Source organism: Scyliorhinus torazame, chromosome 6, assembly GCF_047496885.1.
Source record: "Scyliorhinus torazame isolate Kashiwa2021f chromosome 6, sScyTor2.1, whole genome shotgun sequence".
Lineage (NCBI taxonomy): Eukaryota > Metazoa > Chordata > Chondrichthyes > Carcharhiniformes > Scyliorhinidae > Scyliorhinus > Scyliorhinus torazame.
Genome location: NC_092712.1, coordinates 44,604,888 through 44,624,208, shown reverse-complemented (window position 1 = coordinate 44,624,208; position 19,321 = coordinate 44,604,888). Strand labels below are relative to the sequence as shown.

Below are 19,321 nucleotides of genomic sequence, written 5' to 3'. Positions count from 1 at the left end.
GGCGGAGGTGAATCATCCACTCGGCAGTTCTGGGCGAAGATTGTAGCAAATGCTTCAGCTTTTGATTTTCCACTGATTGTGCTGGGTTCCGCCATCATTGAGGATGATGGTACTTGTGGAGCCTCCTTCTGTGGGTTATTTAATTGTCCTCCACCATTCGATGGCACAGTGGTTAGCACCGGTGCCTCACAGCTCCAGGGACCCGGGTTCAGTTCCATCCTCGTCTTTGCACTTTCTCCCCATGTCTACGTGGTTTTCCTCCGGGAGCTCCAATTTCATCCCACAGTCCAAAGATGTGCAAGTTGGGTGGATTGCCATGCTAAATTGCTCCTTACTGCAAAGGTTCGGTTGGGTTATGGGGATAGAGTAGAGGCGTGGGCTTAAGTAGGCTGCTCTTTCCAAGGGCCGGTGTAGCCTCAATGGGCCGAATGGCCTCCTGCACTGGAGGGATTGTATGATACACAGCTGGATGTTGCAGGACCTGTGGGACTTAGACCTGATCTGTTGGTTGTGGAATTGTGGGACTCTATTACTTTCTGCCTATGCTGTATGGCATGCAAGTAGGCCTGTATTGTAGCTTCACCAGGTTGGCACCTCATTTTTAGGTATGCCCGCTCCTGGCATGCACTCCTGCACTCTTCATTGAACCAGGGTTGATCTGTGGTAATGGTAGAGTGGGGCGTATGTCAGGCCATCAGACTACAAGTTGTGTTTGAGTCCAATTCTGCTGTTTAATGGCACCTAATGGTGGATGCCCTTGAGTTGCTCGATCTGTTCAGAATCTATCCCACTTCTCACAGTGGTAGAGCCACAAAACAGGATGGAAGGTGGTATCCTCAATGTGAAGATGGGATTTTTGGCACTTCCGAGGACTGTGCTGTGCGGTGGTCACTCCTCCCGACACTGAAATGGGCAGAGGCATCTGCAACAGGCAGGTTGGTGAGAACGAGGTCAGGTACGTTTTTCATTGTTGACTCCCTCACCAACTGCCACAGACCCTGTCTGGCAACTGTTCTATCCTTGAGGCCAGCGGTTTGTGTTGATGCTACAGAACCACTCTTGGTGATAGACATTGAAGTCCCTCACCCAGAGGACATTCAGTTTGCCATTCTCAGTACTTCCTCCAAAATGGTGTTCATCAACTGAATCCTGATTCATCAACTGACGATGGGCAGTATGTGGTAATCAGCAGGAGGTTTCCTTGCCCAGGCTTGAGCTGATATCATGAGACTTCTCCAGGTCAATGCTGAGGACTCCCCAGGGCAGCTCCCACCCATATACCATTCCGACGCCACCTCTACTACACGACTGACATACTGAAAGAGCACTGTATTGTCAATGGCATTGCCATTTAAATAAGATATTGTACCAAAATTCTGCCTTCACTTCGGTCTGATCATAAGACATGGTATCGATGAGAGAGTGAGAGAGAAGCCCAACTGGAAGAAAAGGTCTTGGTGGCACAGAGCTCCGCATAAATGACAGGAAAACGCTGATCCATTCTGGTTGAAGTTAAGACCATTTGTATTGCCTAGCTAATGGACAAAAAGGCAGATTGTATGTTACGTGAGCAGAGTGTTACTGGTAGAATTGTCCGCAACGTATGGCAGCCTGCCAAGTTTTGCCAATTTTGTGTTTCCAATCGAACAAAATGAAGTTGTTCAGCCATTTTTTGAATCTTGTGCTGTTATTGATTAGTTTGTGAAGCGTGTTCTTATAAACCCATTTGCTGTTTCTTATTTTTTATTTTGTCTCTTGCAATCTACGAACCTACAGTTTGAAGGATAATGTGACACCAAGGACCTAAAATGCTGGAGTTCAATTGCCTTTTTAGGAATGTTTATAAGGTGAAATGTTGCACTCTTGGTTCCTACAATGTGCCTTTTATAGAGCAACGAATATGTTTCTGTTTCCAATTTTAATGTTGGCTCGTAACTCCTGCAGCAATTGTGTCATTGCGACTCTGCTTGTTATCTTGAAAGCCAACTACTTTTAAGGTGCGAGGGGCAAAGTTTAGAGAAGATGTGCGAGGGAAGTCTTTTTACACAGAGGGTAGCGGGTGCCTGGAACTCACTACCGGAGGAGGTGGTGGAAGCAGGGACGATAGGACGTTTAAGGGGAGTCTTGACAAATACATGAATAGTATGGGAATAGAGGGATACGGACCCAGGAAGTATAGAAGATTTTAGTTTAGACGGACAGCACATTTGGCGCAGGTTTGGAGGGCCAAAGGGCCTGTATTTTCTATGTTGTTTGTTCTATCTGTGGACTGGTACAGTGGTGTTTGCGGAGTCCTGTGGGTGGGTACAGTGGTGTTGACAGAGACTTGTGGGCGGGTATACTATGGTGTTGGCAGAGACCTGTGGGCGGGTACAGTGGTGTTGGCAGAGTCCTGTGGGCAGGTCCAGTGGTGTTGGCAGAGTCCTGTGGGCGGGTAGAGTGGTGTTGGGGGGAGTCCTGTGGGCGGGTACAGTGGTGTTAGCAGAGTCCTGTGGGTGGGTACAGTGGTGTTAGCAGAGTCCTGTGGGTGGGTACAGTGGTGTTAGCAGAGCCCTGTGGGCGGGTACAGTGGTGTTAGCAGAGTCCTGTGGGTGGGTACAGTGGTGTTAGCAGAGTCCTGTGGGCGGGTACAGTGGTGTTAGCAGAGTCCTGTGGGCGGGTACAGTGGTGTTGGCAGAGTCCTGTGGACGGGTACAGTGGTGTTGGCAGAGTCCTGTGGGCAGGTACAGTGGTGTTAGCAGAGTCCTGTGGGCTGGTAGAGTGGTGTTGGGGGGAGTCCTGTGGGCGGGTACAGTGGAGAGGATCCCCTCCTGCTGCTGCCACCACTGCGGTCGCCTGGCCATTGTGGAGAGGATCCCCTCCTGCTGCTACCACCACTGCGGTCGCCTGGCCGTTGTGTTGAGGATCCCCTCCTGCCGCTATCACCACCGCGGTCGCCTAGTCATTGTGGAGAGGATCCCCTCCTGCTGCTACCACCACCGCGGTCGACTGGCCATTGTGGAGAGGATCCCCTCCTATTGCTGCCACCACCACGGTCGCCTGGCCGTTGTGTTGAGGATCCCCTCCTACCGCTGCCACCACCGCGGTCGCCTGGCCATTGTGGACAGGATCCCCTCCTGCTGCTACCACCACCGCGGTCGCCTGGCCATTGTGGAGAGGATCACCTCCTGCTGCTACCACCACCGCGGTCGCCTGCCCATTGTGGAGAGGATCCCCTCCTGCTGCTACCACCACCGCCGTGGCCTGGCCATTGTGGAGAGGATCACCTCCTGCTGCTACCACCACCGCGGTCGCCTGCCCATTGTGGAGAGGATCCCCTCCTACCACTGCCACTACCGCGGTGGCCTGGCCATTGTGGAGAGGATCCCCTCCTGCTGCTACCACCACCGCGGTCGCCTGCCCATTGTGGAGAGGTTCCCCTCCTGCTGCTACCACCACCGCGGTGGCCTGGTCTTTGTGGAGAGGATCCCCGCCTGCTGCTACCACCACCGCGGTCGCCTGCCCATTGTGGAGAGGTTCCCCTCCTGCTGCTACCACCACCGCGGTCGACTGGCCATTGTGGAGAGGATCCCCGCCTGCTGCTACCACCACTGCCGTGGCCTGGCCATTGTGGAGAGGTTCCCCTCCTGCTGCTACCACCACTGCCGTGGCCTGGCCATTGTGGAGAGGTTCCCCTCCTGCTGCTACCACCACTGCCGTGGCCTGGCCATTGTGGAGAGGATCCCCTCCTGCTGCTACCACCACCATGGTAGGAAAGGAAAGCCTGGAGCGCTGCCCCCCCCTGCTCTGCCATTGAGAGGCCGGCTCCAAGCAGCTGGCCTAGTATCTGAGACTCCCTGGGACAAAGTACCAATTGCTTTCTGCCTGCTTTCACATAACACAAGCTGTCAGTCGCCAGGCTGTTGGAATCAATTTGAGGACATTATTACACACTATAACAATTTAAAGTCCCTGTAATTTATGAAGATTTAAAAATCAGAACTGTGGTTTGTGCCGTTTTATTGCTGTCTGCCTCACGGATAGTTCTTTTTAAAAATATTTTTTATTGGTGTTTCAAGTAATAGTTACAAATTAGGAAAGAAAAAGAGCTGAGTTTCACACGTAGAGTGTCGTCCAAGGACAAAGAACAAAAGTGGACATAGGTCGGAACAACCAGTCCTGCTAATATGGCTCACCTCCTCGTCCTGGTGTCAAAACATGGATGAAACATTTGTCCCATCCAGCCCTTCCTTACCCGCTATCGTTCCCTCTCTCGTAGATGTGTTTGCTGTAGGAAGGCTGTCCACCTCTTAAAATGGGCGAGGACTGTGAATCTCTTCAGCCATTTGAGGCCCCTCACATTCTATGTGCCCTGACTGTCTCTTCCCCCCCCCCCCCTTTTGCCCTTTGTTTCCTTGAAGTTCCAACCTTCCCATTCCTCCTGCCAGGCTCTCCCACCCTCCCGGGAAGCGTGCCGCAGCCGCCTCCTTCACTGTCCTCTTCTACACCAGCTTGCTCACTAGTGTAGCTGCACCTATCTCAGTCCGGTTCCACCCCCGAATTCTCTACATCTCTGTCCACGTTCGTTCCTATGTTTTTTTTCTCTTCGCTTTCATATCCCCGTCTTCTTGCCAATGTGCACTCTGACTGTCTGCCCACACTGTTATCTTGGACCAATGTTTTGGCCATGTCAGTGGTGTTGAAATATTTGTGATGTGTGACCCAGAACCTGGCTGGATAGAGCATGCCAAACTGCACCTTGCTCTTGTAGAGGGCAGATTTGGCGCTGTTAAGCTCAGCGTGGCGCTTGGCCAGGTCCGCCCCAATGTCTTGGTACAAGCATATGGCATGTCCTTCCCACTTGCACCATTTCACACTTTTTGCCCATCTCCAGACCTGCTCCTTATCCTGATATTTGCTGAACTTCCCGGATTATCGCCCATGGCGAGTCCCTGGCTCCGGGCCGCTGTCTGAGCGAGCTGTGCACACAGTCCACCTCCCGGGGCTTGGCGAAGCCCTCTTTGCCGACCTGTTTCCCGAACATCTCCGAGACCTATTCTGTGGAGTTTCTCCCCTCCATCCCTTCCAGCAGCCCCACGATTCTTAAGATCTGGCGGCGAGACCTGCTCTCCTGGTCATCAATTTTCTCCCTTCGGCCCTTCTGGGTCTTGATCAGGCTCACCACCTCGGTCTCAAAGGCTGGGATCTGGACCCCTTGGCCTGTGGCGGCCTTCTCCAGATCTCTCGTTTTCAATTCTTTGGCCTCCAGCCGCCACTCCATTTTGCCCATCGCCCCCCCCCCCCCCCGCACGGGAGCCGTCTCCGTCTCCAGCGATGTCTCACCGGCTGCCAGGGGGTCTCTTTTTGCTCCTCTGTGTCTCTGGAGCTCAGTGGTAACAAAGCCAATGAAGTTGTCCATCAACGCCTGGGTCTGCGCTGAGAACTCCGTGGAATCGGCCCTTCCCGTTTCCATGCTATCTCATATGTCTGCCAGAGGTTTCTCTCCCCTCATCCTTGCTGGCTTTCCTGGTGAGTTGCGAGCTCTTTCCCATTCTCCTTTTTTCGGCTTTCTCATCGACATGGTCTGCGGGGGTTAGGCTGGGGGTGAGTTGTGGATAATGTTGGTGCCGGTTTGATGGGGTTAAGAGCTTGTTTTCGGTGTTCTCGTATAGGAGCCACTTTGCGTACGACCGCTCAGCTCATGGCTGCCACCAGACCCCCTCATGGTTTTCATTCTGTGTTTGTAGTTTCCTCCGGCTCCCCATACTGCATCATTGATAATATTCACGAGCAGGAGATTGATTACCAGACTAGATTTAGGAGACCAGGAAAGGAGCAGGAATAACAGAAAGCATGGCGGAAGACATAATCATGGGGCACAGAGTTCAGGAGCAAAACATCCAACCCAAAAAGCAAGAATAGCTAATCAGGGAATAGAATAAATTATGTTACTCCCTAGAGTTGCAAACTTCAATGTCTGCAGTGTTTGTCTTTCCTTGGTTTCAAAACTTAAATTTGCGAATTTCTTCCACTTTTATTTCACTCGTGTGTAATCTCTTTCTCATGTACTCTAGTTCTTTTTTTTTAAATTTAGAGTACCCAATTTTTTTTTCCCAATTAAGGGGCAATTTAGCGTGGCCAATCCACCTAACCTGCACATCTTTGGGTTTTGGTGGTGAAACTCATGCAGACATGGGGAAAATCTGCAAACTCCACACGGACAGTGACCCAGGTCCGGGATTCAAACCCGGGTCCTCAGCACCGCAGTCCCAGAGCTAACCACTGCACCATATGCCGCCCCATGTACTCTAGTTCTTGCTCGATTTCTCTCATTTCCTTATGCTTTTTCTTCCATTTCCTTTCTCCTGTCTTTTATTTATCACAGAATCATAGAAAAGATAGAGGCATTCTACCCAAGAGGGCTCTTTGATAGAGATATCTCATCAGCCCATCTGTTTTCTGTCTCTCGCTCCCCCAGCCTCTCGCTCCCCCAGCCTCTCTCTCCCCCGTCTGCCTCCCGTGCCACTCTGCCTCCCCCTCGGCCTCCTCTTCTCTCCCCCCCCCCCCCCTGCCTCTCCCCACCTCCCCCCTCGGCCTCCCGCCCCTCTCGGCCTCCCGCCCCCCTCCGCCTCCGTCCACCTCTCGTGTGCTCTTTGTAATTCTTTTTCCCCCCCATCAATTTAGAATACCCAATTAATTTGTTCCCATTTAGGGCCAATCCTCCTACCCTGCGCATCTTTGGGTTGTGGGGGTGAAACCCACGCAACCACGGGGAGAATGTGCAAACTCCATATTGGCAGTGACCCAGAGCTGGGATCGAACATGGGACCTCGGTGCCGTGAGACAGCAGTGCTAACCACTGTGCCACCGTGCTGCCCCAATACTCTTTGTAACTCAGCGTATGTTTCTATTTTCATTCTATCGATGGAAACCAGTCAGAAAGTTTGCATAAAGATAAGGTTGCACAAACAATAATAAGATGATGGCCAGGTGATCTGTCTTTGATGTTTGTGATGGATTGATCATTGACCAGGAGTTTACATATCTGTGAACGGAGATGATACTGTCAAAATAGAACTTAAAGTGCACTGATTGTTCAAATCGGAAACAATTTCACTTTCAGGAGAAATCCAAACATTATTCATTTCTTTCTCTTTCTCTGCAGTACTTTGTGATTTGGTTGGGGATTGCGAGGAATAAACGTTGCTGTACACTGTGAAAATATTCAGTACACATTCTGATTATAAAGACCTACTTGGCTCGAGCAAACTGAAAGAACCTGAACAGCTGAAATAAAATAGCTAAGAATCATACAATGGGCACAGCACCGAAAGAGGCCATTCGGCCTGTCGCCTCTGTGCTGGCTAGTCAAAGTTTAAATTAACTTTGTTTGTTTGAATCAAATATGAGGTCTGATTGGACCAGTCACTTAAACCCAGATTGTTTTAGACTGACAACCCCAGCTTGCCTTTTCATTTCTACACATCCCATGTCTGTTCTCTGGTGTCAAGTAGAAGAATTTAAATACTGTTGACTGAAATCTTTGGGGTGGCTTAAATAATGGATTATGATTTTTCCATTGCAGGTACAAATCTACGAGCTGGAGGAACACAAGATTGAATCATGGAGAGGTAAAAATATCAAAAGAAATTACTTTTGACCCCTCCCAGCCTGCCTGATACTTCACCTAAAGAGGCCATTATTCACTTGTGAACACTGATAGTGATCCTAGTGGGCATTCTAATTGGAGGACATTACAACTAACCTGGATCCTGCTCACATGTGTGCACTTTTGGAGTACGGGCTACTGTACTGTGATCGTGAGCAGAAAATCCTGCCTTTTATTTTCCCCCTCATCTCCAAATTCAGGGTTGGTGCATTTGGCTGTAGTGCTGCTGCTGGCTTGGCTGGAATAAATTCATTCAGTACAGACCTCTGCGGAATCAGACCTGGGACCTTCCTAATTTTCATGGCTCATAAGCATTTGATTTTCCTCTAAGCCATCTGGACTGCTAAAATATTCACTTCTATTCAATATTTTGTGAGCTTATTAATTAATGCACACTTCTCTCAAATATTCTACTGAGTCTGGCATTTGTGGTTTAATTGAAATTGTTTTAAAAAAGCTATTTATCGTTTTATTGCATCTGTCATGTTTGAGAGAAGGTATTACTGTGGCATTCGTTTTTTTCCCCATTGCATTTCCAAGTTTCACACTCAAGGTTTGTGTCTTTGACTTTGACACAGAATCTAGAATGTCCATGGCTACTATGTGATTTTACCAACTGCTCTTTAAGTAGAAAGCTAAAATGGTAACTTAACAGTTTGAAACACCAATTAAACTCTGACCTTGCCAATTGTTTACTTAATAACAGATGCAAAGGAACATAGTTTCACCTTGGAAGAAAGGCAAATTCAGCATTAAATGGTCCCCGGCAGCATCCCATGCTGAAGACTTATGCTCTAGGGTTAGCTCTTCCTATAGCCAAGCTGTTCAGTACAGCTGTGACCCGAGTGGTAAACTCCCCAGGTATGCCCTGTGGTAAACTGCCCAGGTATTACCTGTCCACACAAAGCAGGACAAAACCAAGCCAGCCCATTGCCACCTCATCGGTCTACTCTCAATGATCAGCAAAGTGACGGAAGACGTCATCAAACGGTTCTATTAAGCACCCCTTATCGTCAACAATCTGCTTACGATGGCAAGGAACATTCACCTCACGCAAGTGATAGATTGAGAGAGTCTTATGACCAGGTAAGAAGGGGTGAACTGCCCTCCCCTTCCTCGGTTAGTCACGAACAAAGGCTCCAGTTTCTTTTTCATGAGGACACTCTTTTCTGAATCCGAATGTATTTAATTATTTAAACTGTGAACGATAAGGAGCAACTCCGAAGGTGTTTGATTAAGTCAAAGAGCAAATTTATCAGCTGCCATATTTGGCTCTCATGCAGTCATTTAGGGCAGACACGCAGGTACCAGAAATAGAGTCAATTTTTTAAAAATAAAAGAATAGTCAGAGACTTTTTCCCATGGTAGAGAGGTCAATTACTAGGGGGCATAGGTTTGAGGTGCGAGAGGCAAGGTTTAGAGGAGATGTACGAGGCAAATTTTTCACACACCGGGTAGTGGGTGTCTGGAACCCGTTGCCGGAGGAGGTGGTGGAAGCAGGGACGATAGTGACGTTTAAGGGGCATCGTGACAAATACATGAATAGGATGGGACTAGAAGGATACGGACCACGGACGTGTAGAAGATTTTAGTTTAGATGGGCAGCATGGTCAGCACAGGCTTGGCGGGCTAAAGGTCCTGTTCCTGTGCTGTACTTTTCTTGATGTGGAGATGCCGGCGTTGGACTCCGAAAGCTAGTGACATCGAAACAAACCTGTTGGACTTTAACCTGGTGTTGTAAAACTTCTTACCAAACTTTTCTTTGTTCTTTGAATGTACAGTTGCATGTCCTTTGATTGTCCTTGAGGCGAAGATTTTAAATGTTGTGGCTGATTTAGGTTAGCTGGTTTCTTGGATGCGGTCAGATGTGAAAAATGGGGCAATTTTGGTTAGATTAAAACTTGGGGAGACAGTGGCATAGTGGTACTGTCATTGCTAGTAATCCAGAGACCCATGGTAATGACCTGGATTCAAATCCCACCGCAGCAGATGGTGGAATTTCAATTCCAACAAAAAATCTGGAACTAAAACATCCAGTGGTGACAATGAAAATTGTTGATCATATTAAACACGCATCTGATCCGCTAATGTCCTTTAGGGAAGAATATCTTGCATTCTTATCTGGTCTGGCCTACGTGTTTCTCCAGTTAAGTCTAAAATGCCATTTCAATAAAACATATTTTATTTTTAAAAAAACTCTAAAATGCCCTCTGAAAAGGACTATCAAACCACTCAGCTTGGCAACTGGGGGTGGGCAATGAATGTTGGCCCAGCCAGTAATGTACACATTCCATGAATAGAAAAAATAAATTCTCAGCTGTGCAATAAAATAGGATTAATTAACAACCTCAAAGGTGCCCCTAAGTAGCAGCAATCATAAAATGATTGAATCTTACATTCAGTTTGAGGAAAAGTGGGTCCAAGATTAATATTTTAAACTTAAATAAGGACAATTATGAGGGCATGGAAACTGAGCTAGCTAAAGTGAACTGGCAATTTAAGTTGAGGAATAAGTTCGTAGAGATGCAGTGGCAGACATTAAGGAGATATTTCCTACACTATAGGTACATTCCAATGAGAAAGAACAAGGGGAGGGCTCACCTTCCATGGTTAACTAAAAAGTTAAAGATGGTATCAAACTTGAACGAAAAGCATATAATTCCACAATGGGTGACATGTCAGAAGATTGGACAGACTACAAAAAAAAGCAAAGAATGACTAAAAGATTAATAAGGAAGGAAAAAATTAAAGAGAAAGCTAGCTATAAATATAAAGACTAAGAGATTTTATAAAGGGTTAACAAAGTGAGCGTTGATCCAATAGAAAGTGTGTCTGGGGAATTAGTAGTGGAAACGAGATGGCAGATGAATTGAACGGATGATTTGCATCGGTATTCACTATAATGGATACAAGTAACACCCAGAAGCAGCTGTAAATCAGGAGAGAAAAAAGGGGGAACTCAAGAAAATGACTATCACCAGGTAAGCGGTACTGAGCAAATTGTTGGAGATGCGGGTTGATAAGTCGCTGGGTCCTGATGGACTTCATCCTAGGATCTTAAATGAAGTGGCTCGTGAGATAATTGGTGCGTTGATTTTAATTTTCCAAAACTCTCTAGATTCAGAGAAGGTTCCATTAGATTGTAAAATATCAAATGTACGTAACTTCTTTATTCAAAAAGGGAGGCAGATAAAAACGGGAAACTACAAACTAGCTATCTTAGCATCTGTCAGAGAGAAAATGTTAGAAGCTATTAATAAGGATGTTATATAGCAGGGCACTTAGATAAATTCCAAGTAATCAGGCAGAGTCAACATGGTTTTGTGAGAGGGAAATCATGTTTAAACAATTATTGACTTTCTTTGAAGAAGTAACAGGTGCTGTGGGTAAAGGGGAACCGGTGGATGTACGGTACTTAGATTTCCAGAAAGCATTTGATAAGGTGCCTCCGCAAAGATAATTGCAGAAAATAGAACTTCCCAGTGTAGGGAGTAACATATTCACATGGATAGAAGATTGGCTAGCCAACAGGAACAATAGGCATAAGTGGGTAATTTTCTGTTTGGCAAAGTGCAACGAATGGTGTGCCACAGGGATCAGTGCTGCGGCCTCAACCAGTTATAATTTATATAAATGACTTGGAGGAATGGACCAAAGATCTGGTTAAATTTGTTGATTCTTTCCTATCTATCTTTGTAAATTGTGAAGAGGGTTAGGCTGCATTGATATATAGACAGGTTAGGTGTGTGGGTGGGCCATCAGGCAAATGGGAGCAAACGTGGGGAGAATGTGAAATTGTCCGTTTTGGCAGGAAGAATAAAAAAGCATATTATCTAAATAGTGAGAAATTGCAGAGCTGAGATTGGATTGGATTTGTTTATTGTCACGTGTACCGAGGTACAGTGAAAAGTATTTTTCTGCGAGCAGCTCAACAGATCATTAAGTACATGGGAAGAAAAGAGAATAAATGAAAATATATAATAGGGCAACACAAGGTATACAATGTAACTACATAAGCACCGGCATCGGATGAAGCATACAGGGTGTAGTGTTAATGAGGTCAGTCCATAAGAGGGTCATTTAGGAGTCTGCTAACAGCGGGGGTGAAGCTGTTTTTGAGTTTGTTCGTGCGTGTTCTCAGACTTCTGTATCTCCTGCCCGATGGAAGAAGTGAATAAGCCGGGTGGGAGGGGTCTTTAATTATGCTGCCCGCTTTTCCCAGGCAGTGGGGAGGTGTAGATGGAGTCAATGGATGGGAGGCAGGTTTGTGTGATGGACTGGGCGGTGTTCACGACTCTCTGAAGTTTCTTGCGGTCCTGGGCCGAGCAGTTGCCATACCAGGCTGTGATGCAGCCTGATAGGATGCTTTCTATGGTGCATCTGTAAAAGTTGGTAAGAGTCAATGTGGACATGCCGAATTTCCTTAGTTTCCTGAGGAAGTATAGGCGCTGTTGTGCTTTCTTGGTGGTAGCATCGACGTGGGTGGACCAGGACAGATTTTTGGAGATGTGCACCCCTAGGAATTTGAAACTGCTAACCATCTCCACCTCGGCCCCGTTGATGCTGACAGGGGTGTGTACAGTACTTTGCTTCCTAAAGTCAATGACCAGCTCTTTAGTTTTGCTGGCATTGAGGGAGAGATTGTTGTCGCTGCACCACTCCACTAGGTTCTCTATCTCCCTCCTGTATTCTGACTCGTCGTTATTTGAGATCCGGCCCACTATGGTCGTATCGTCAGCAAACTTGTAGATGGAGTTGGAACCAAATTTTGCAGTGGGATCTGTGTATTCTCTGCTATGAATCGTAAAAGGCTAGGATGCGGGTGCACCAAATGCTTAGAAAAGCTAACCGAATGTTACCATTTATTGCAAGGAGAATTGAATTCAGGAGTAGGGAGGCGATGCTTCAGTTGTACAGGGCACTGGTGAGACCACATCTGGAGCACAGTGAACAGTATTGATCTCTTTATTTGAGGAAAGATGTTGGAAGCAGTTCAGAGAAGAGTGTCCGGACTAATACCTGGAATGGGCATGTTGTCTTATGAGGACAAGTTGGACAGGCGCGGTGTTGTAACCGCTGGAGTTTAGAAATGTACGATTGATTGAAACATATAAGAGCTTAGATCTTGACTGGGTGGATATGGGGAGGATGTTTCATTTTGTGGGAAAATCTAGAACTAGAGGTAACTGTCTAAAAATAAGGGGTTGCCATTTATATTAGGAGAAATCTTCTCTTTGAGCGGGGATGAGTCTTTGGAATCGGGTTCATGAATATTTATAAGGCAGGGGCGGCTTGATTCTTGATGAGCAAGGAGGTGAAACATTATTTGGGGTTAAGGTAGAAATGTGGAGTTACGGTTGCAATCAGATCAGCCATGATCTTACTGACTGGAGAAGCAGGCTCGAGGGGCCAGTTAGCTATTCCTGATCTATGTTTGTTATGTATTGAATGGGCTGTCATCTGGCCATCTAAATGCCAACTGACATCCCAGCTTTGGCAGGTTAGGACTACTGTCTGATCCATGCCTCTGCCCCTGACTTAATCCAGTTTCCAGGATTTGGGGAAGATTGGATCTTGGTGGAATTTCTACCTGCCTCTGGGGACCCTCCTCTCCTCCCTCAGATGTTTCTGCTGCAGATCCTAACCTGTGTGCGGCTGAAAGAAGAGGGATGAGGAAGGATAGTTGATCATGGGTTGACAATTGCAATCCCTTAAGCCTTTTAAATTTGTTTCATTTCTACCTGATTAGCAAGTTTGAGGATGATACGAAGATCGCAGGAGTTGCGGATAGTGATGAAGATTGTCAGAGAATACAGCAGGATACAGATAGGCTGCAAAATTGGGCAGAGAAATGGCAGATGGAATTTAACCAGACAAATGCGAGATGATGCATTTTGGTAAATTCAGGTGGGAGCGATAAAATAAATGGCAGAATCATCAGAAGCATGGAGACACAGATCTGGGTGTGCAGGTCCACAGATCCTTAAAAGTGGCAGCACAGGGACTTCCGGTTGCGGCGATGACCAGCTAAGCCGCATGTTTCGGCGGCTCCAGCTCAAACGGACCTTCGGGCTCTTTTAAGAGCCCCAACGGGAAATTATTTTGTGACGAAACCCGGTGTGGGGTGAGGCAACAGGGAGTCGTCCCCCCAGCGGAAAAGAAAAATATTGGCGGCGGCGGCCAGATCTCGGAGAATCCCCGAGGACATCGGCAGAAGAAAGAAAGGAGCAAGATGGCGTCGGAGGGAGCCCAGGCGACATGGGGACCAGACCAGGACGAATTTTTAAGATGGTGTGTGGAGCTGCTTAAGAAGGAGGTGCTGGACCCGATGCTACAGGCAATTGAGGGGCTTAAAGAGACACAAAAGGCCCAGGAGATAGAGCTCCGTGTGGTGGAGCAGAAGGTAACGGACAACGAGGACGTGATCCTGGGCCTAGCGGTCAAAATGCAGACGCACGAGGCGCTCCATAAGAAGTGCACCGAAAGGATTGAAGTCCTGGAAAACAGATCAAGGAGAAAGAACCTCCGGATCCTGGGTCTCCCCGAGGGAGTGGAAGGAGCTGACGGCGGGGCTTACGATGCTACGCTCGCTAATGGGAGCTGAGTGGAAGGAGCTCGGGCCCCTTGGAAGTGGAAGGGGCCCACCGGGTCCCTGCGAGGGGAGACCAAAGGCTGAGAACCACCTAGGGGGGTGATCGTGCGATTTCACCGCTTCAATGATAGAGAGGTGGTTCTGAGATGGGCCAAGAAGGTACGAAGTAGCAGATGGGAGAATGCGGTGATACGAGTGTATCAGGATTGGAGTGCGGAGGTGGCGAGAAGGAGGGCGAGTTTCAATAGAGCCAAGGAGGTGCTGCATAAGAAGAAAGTGAAGTTCGGGATGTTGCAGCCGGCGCGATTGTGGGTCACGCACCAGGACAGACATTACTATTTTGAAACGTCGGAAGAAGCATGGACCTTCATTCAAAAAGAGAAACTGGACTAGAACTGAGGGACTGATGTTGGAGGGGAAACTAAAATGCTGATGTATAGAGGTGTAAATTTGGGAGGGGGGGACACTGAGAAATGTGGGCGCCGGTGGAGGGGGGGGGGAAGAGAGAAGAAGAGACACAGGCGGGGGGGGGGGGAATGGGAGCAGAGCGGTAGGGGGAGCTGCGCCATGGGGGGCGGGATGGCACTAGAAAGCGCGGGGTTTCTTTTTCTTTTCCCGCGCCAGAGACATGATGGCGGGAAGATGGGCACAAGGAGGATGGGAGTTCCTCACACGGGGGGGTCAAGGAGAGAGCGGGAGAAGCCGGGGTCAGTTGAAGTCCGCTGACTTTCGGAAGCAATATGGGGGGAGAACCATGCTAGATGGGGATCTAGCGGGGAGGGGGGGGGGGGGGACAACAACTGGGTTGCTGCTGCGGAGATCGAAGGGGAGCTGGTAAGAGAAAAGGTGGTCGAGGCGGGAATGCGCCGCCTGAGGGACGGGTGGGTGCGCGGAACCGGGACGTGGGACTGGCCAAGAGAGGGTGATGGCTGGTCGACAGGGGAGGGGGGGGCGGGCAGCCCCCCCAGTCCGGCTGATCGCGTGGAATTTGAGAGGCCTAAATGGGCCGATTAAGAGGGCCCGAGTGTTCGCGCACTTAAAGGGGCTGAAGGCAGATGTGGCCATGCTTCAAGAGACGCATCTGAAGGTGGCGGACCAGGTTAGGTTAAGGAAAGGATGGGTGGGACAGGTGTTCCACTCAGGGCTGGACTCAAAGAATAGAGGGGTGGCCATATTGGTGGGGAAACGGGTGTCGTTCGAGGCTAGGAACACTGTAGCGGACAGCGGGGGCAGATATGTGATGGTGAGTGGCAGACTGCAGGGAATGGAGGTCGTGCTGGTCAACGTATATGCCCCGAACTGGGATGATGCGGGATTTATGAAGCGGATGCTGGGACGCATCCCGGACCTGGAGGTAGGAAACCTGGTAATGGGGGTGACTTCAACACCGTGCTAGACCCAGGGTTAGATAGATCTAGATCCAGGACCGGAAGAAGGCCGGCAGCGGTCAAGGTGCTTGGGGGTTTATGGACCAAATGGGGGGAGTAGATCCGTGGAGATTTGCTAGGCCGCTGGCCAAAGAGTTCTCCTTTTTCTCCCACGTCCATAAGGTATACTCCCGGATAGATTTCTTCGTTTTGGGAAGGTCACTGATTTCGAGGGTGGAAGGAACGGAGTACTCGGCCATAGCTGTTTCAGACCATGCCCCACATTGGGTGGATCTGGAACTAGGAGAGAAGAGGGAGCAGCGTCCACTCTGGCGACTGGATGTGGGATTATTGGCGGATGAGGGAGCCTGCGGAAGAGTGCGGGGATGTAGATTTACCAGAATGTTCCCTGGTATGGAGGGCATTAGCATTAGCTATGAGGAGCGGTTGAATAAACTCGGTTTGTTCTCACTGGAACAAAGGAGGTTGAGGGGAGACCTGATAGAGGTCTACAAAATTATGAGGGGCATAGACAGAGTGGATATTCAGAGGCTTTTCCCCAGGGTAGAGGGGTCAATTACTAGGGGGCATAGGTTTAAGGTGAGAGGGGCAAGGTTTAGAGTAGATGTACGAGGCAAGTTTTTTACGCAGAGGGTAGTGTGTGCCTGGAACTCGCTACCGGAGGAGGTGGTGGAAGCAGGGACGAGAGTGACATTTAAGGGGCATCTTGACAAATACATGAATAGGATGGGAATAGAGGGATACGGACCCAGGAAGTGCAGAAGATTGTAGTTTAGTCGGGGGGCTTGGAAGGCCGAAGGGCCTGTTCCTGTGCTGTACATTTCTTTGTTCTTTGTATCGAAAGGTACCTGGAGGCCAACGATGATGGGGAGGTCTGAGTGGGGGTAGTATGGGAAGCGCTGAAGGCGGTGGTCAGGGGGGAGGGGAAAACAGGCCAAAGAAAGGGAAATATTACTGGGGGAGATTTTGAGTGTGGATAAAAAAATATGCGGAGGCCCCGGATGAAGGTCTATACAGGGAGAGGCAACGACTCCAGACGGAGTTCGACCTGCTGACCACAGGGAGGGCAGAGGCACAGTGGAGGGAGGCACAGGGGATGAGACATGAATATGGGGAAAAGGCGAGTCGCCTGTTGGCCCACCAGCTTCGAAAGAGGACAGCGGCGAGGGAAATAGGGGGAGTTAGGGATGAAACGGGAACCACGGTGCAGAGAGCAGGGAAGGTAAATGAGGTGTTCAAGACCTTTTACGAGAGGTTATATAGGTCCCAACCTCATGAGGGAAAAGAGGGGATGCAGCAGTTTCTGGACCAACTAAGGTTCCCGAGGGTGGAGGAGCAGGAGGTGGCAGGCCTGGGGGCGCCAATTGGGGTGGACGAGGTGACCAAAGGGCTGGGGAACATGCAGGCAGGGAAGGCCCCAGGACCTGACGGGTTCCCGGTGGAATTTTATAGGAAATATGTGGACTTGTTGGCCCTGCTGCTGGTAAGAACCTTTAACGAGGCCAGAGAAGGGGGGACCCTATCCCCGACAATGTCGGAGGCGACGATATCACTAATCCTGAAGCGAGATAAAGACCCGCTGCAATGCGGTTCTTATAGGCCTATCTCACTCCTAAATGTGGACGCCAAGTTGCTGGCAGAAGTGCTGACAATGAGGATAGAGGATTGTGTCCCGGGGTGGTGCACGAAGATCAGACAGGGTTCGTAAAGGGGAGACAATTGCATGTCAACGTGCGACGGCTATTGGGGGTGATAATGATGCCCCCAGCAGAGGGGGAGGCAGAGATAGTGGCGGCAAAGGATGCAGAGAAGGCATTTGATAGGTTAGAGTGGGAGTATCTATGGGAGATGCTGAGGAGGTTCGGGGATGGGTTTGTCAGCTGGGTTAAACTCCTCTATGGGGCCCCAATGGCAAGTGTAGTCACAAATCGGCAAAGGTCGGAGTATTTTCGACTACATAGGGGAACAAGACAGGGATGCCCGCTGTCCCCATTACTGTTCGCGCTGGCAATTGAACCACTGGCCATAGCGCTGAGAGACTCCAGGAAATGGAGAGGGGTGGTTAGAGGGGGAGAGGAACACCAAGTGTCACGCAGATGACCTACTGCTATATGTGGCGGATCCAGTGGGGGGGATGATAGAGGTTATGCAGATATTGAGGGAGTTTGGAGATTTCTCGGGATATAGGCTTAACATGGGGAAGAGTGAGCTTTTCGTGATACACCCTGGAGACCAGAGTAGAGGGATAGGTGGCCTACCGCTAAGGAGAGTGGAAAGAAACTTCCGATACCTTGGGATTCAGATAGCCAGGAGCTGGGGAACCTTACACAGACTCAATCTGACTCGGCTGGTGGAGCAAATGGAAGAGGATTTCAAAAGGTGGGATATGCAGCCGCTGTCACTGGCGGGCAGAGTGCAGGCGATTAAGATGATGGTCCTCCCGAGGTTGCTATTTGTGTTTCAATGTCTCCCTATATTGATCACTGAGATCTTTTTCAAAAAAATAGATAGGAGCATCATGAGCTTTGTGTGGGCAGGGAAGGCCCCGAGGGTAAGGAGGGGGTTCCTGCAACGTAGCAGGGACAGAGGGGGACTGGCGTTGCCAAATTTGGGCGACTACTACTGGGCCGCCAACGTGGCGATGATCCGTAAGTGGATGATGGAGGGAGAGGGGGGGGCGTGGAAAAGGCTGGAGATGGCGTCCTGCAAAGGAACGAGCTTAAAAGTGCTGGTGACGGCGCCACTACCGCTCTCCCCGAAAAAGTTTACCACAAACCCAGTGGTGGCGGCAACATTAAGTATCTGGGGGCAATGGAGGCGACAGAGGGGTGTGTTGGGAGCCTCGGTGTGGTCCCCGATCAGGAACAACCATAGGTTTGCCCCAGGGAGGTTGGACGGAGGGTTCCAGAGCTGGCACCGGGCAGGAATTAGGAGAGCGGGAGACTAATTTATAGATGGGACGTTTGCGAGCTGGGGAGTGCTAGAGGAAAAGTATGAGCTGCCCCCAGGGAATATCTTTAGGTATATGCAGGTGAGAGCGTTCACGAGACAACAGGTGAGAGAATTTCCTCTGCTCCCGACACACGGGATCCAGGACAGGGTGCTTTCGGGGGGCTGGGTCGGGGAGGGCAAAGTGTCCGAAATATACCGGGAGATGAGAGAAGAGGGGGAGGAGCTGGTAGAAGAACTGAAGGGAAAATGGGAAGAAGAGCTCGGAGAGGAGATTGAGGAGGGTTTGTGGGCTGATGCCCTAAGTAGGGTAAATTCCTCTTCCTCGTGTGCCAGGCTTAGCCTGGTCCAATTTAAGGTGCTACATAGAGCACACATAACGGGAGCGAGGTTGAGCAGGTTCTTCGGAGTGGAGGACAAATGCGGGAGGTGCGGGGGAAGCCCGGCGAACCACACACATATGTTTTGGTCGTGTCCGGCACTGCAGGGGTATTGGAGGGGAGTGGCGGGAGTGATCTCAAAGGTGGTGAAGGTCCGGGTCAAGCCAAGCTGGGAGTTAGCTATATTTGGGGTAGCGGATGAACCGGGAGTGCAGGAGGCGAAAGATTCCGATATTGTGGCCTTTGCGTCCCTAGTAGCCCGGCGTAGGATTTTACTCATGTGGAAGGAAGCGAAACCCCCCGGCGTGGAGGCCTGGATAAACGATATGGCGGGGTTCATAAACCTGGAGCGGATGAAGTTTGC

General features: G+C 49.5%; 1 protein-coding gene across 5 annotated transcripts in view; it reads left to right on the top strand.

Moving 5' to 3' along the window:
- Positions 1-19,321, top strand: part of LOC140424773 (5'-AMP-activated protein kinase subunit gamma-2-like) — a 584,455-nt gene that overhangs the window by 527,011 nt on the left and 38,123 nt on the right. For all 5 annotated transcript variants that reach the window (XM_072508165.1, XM_072508164.1, XM_072508167.1 and 2 more), the window contains one exon: positions 7,565-7,610. In XM_072508165.1, coding sequence (XP_072364266.1) covers positions 7,565-7,610 — 46 coding nt within the window. The remainder of the gene's footprint in view (positions 1-7,564; positions 7,611-19,321) is intronic.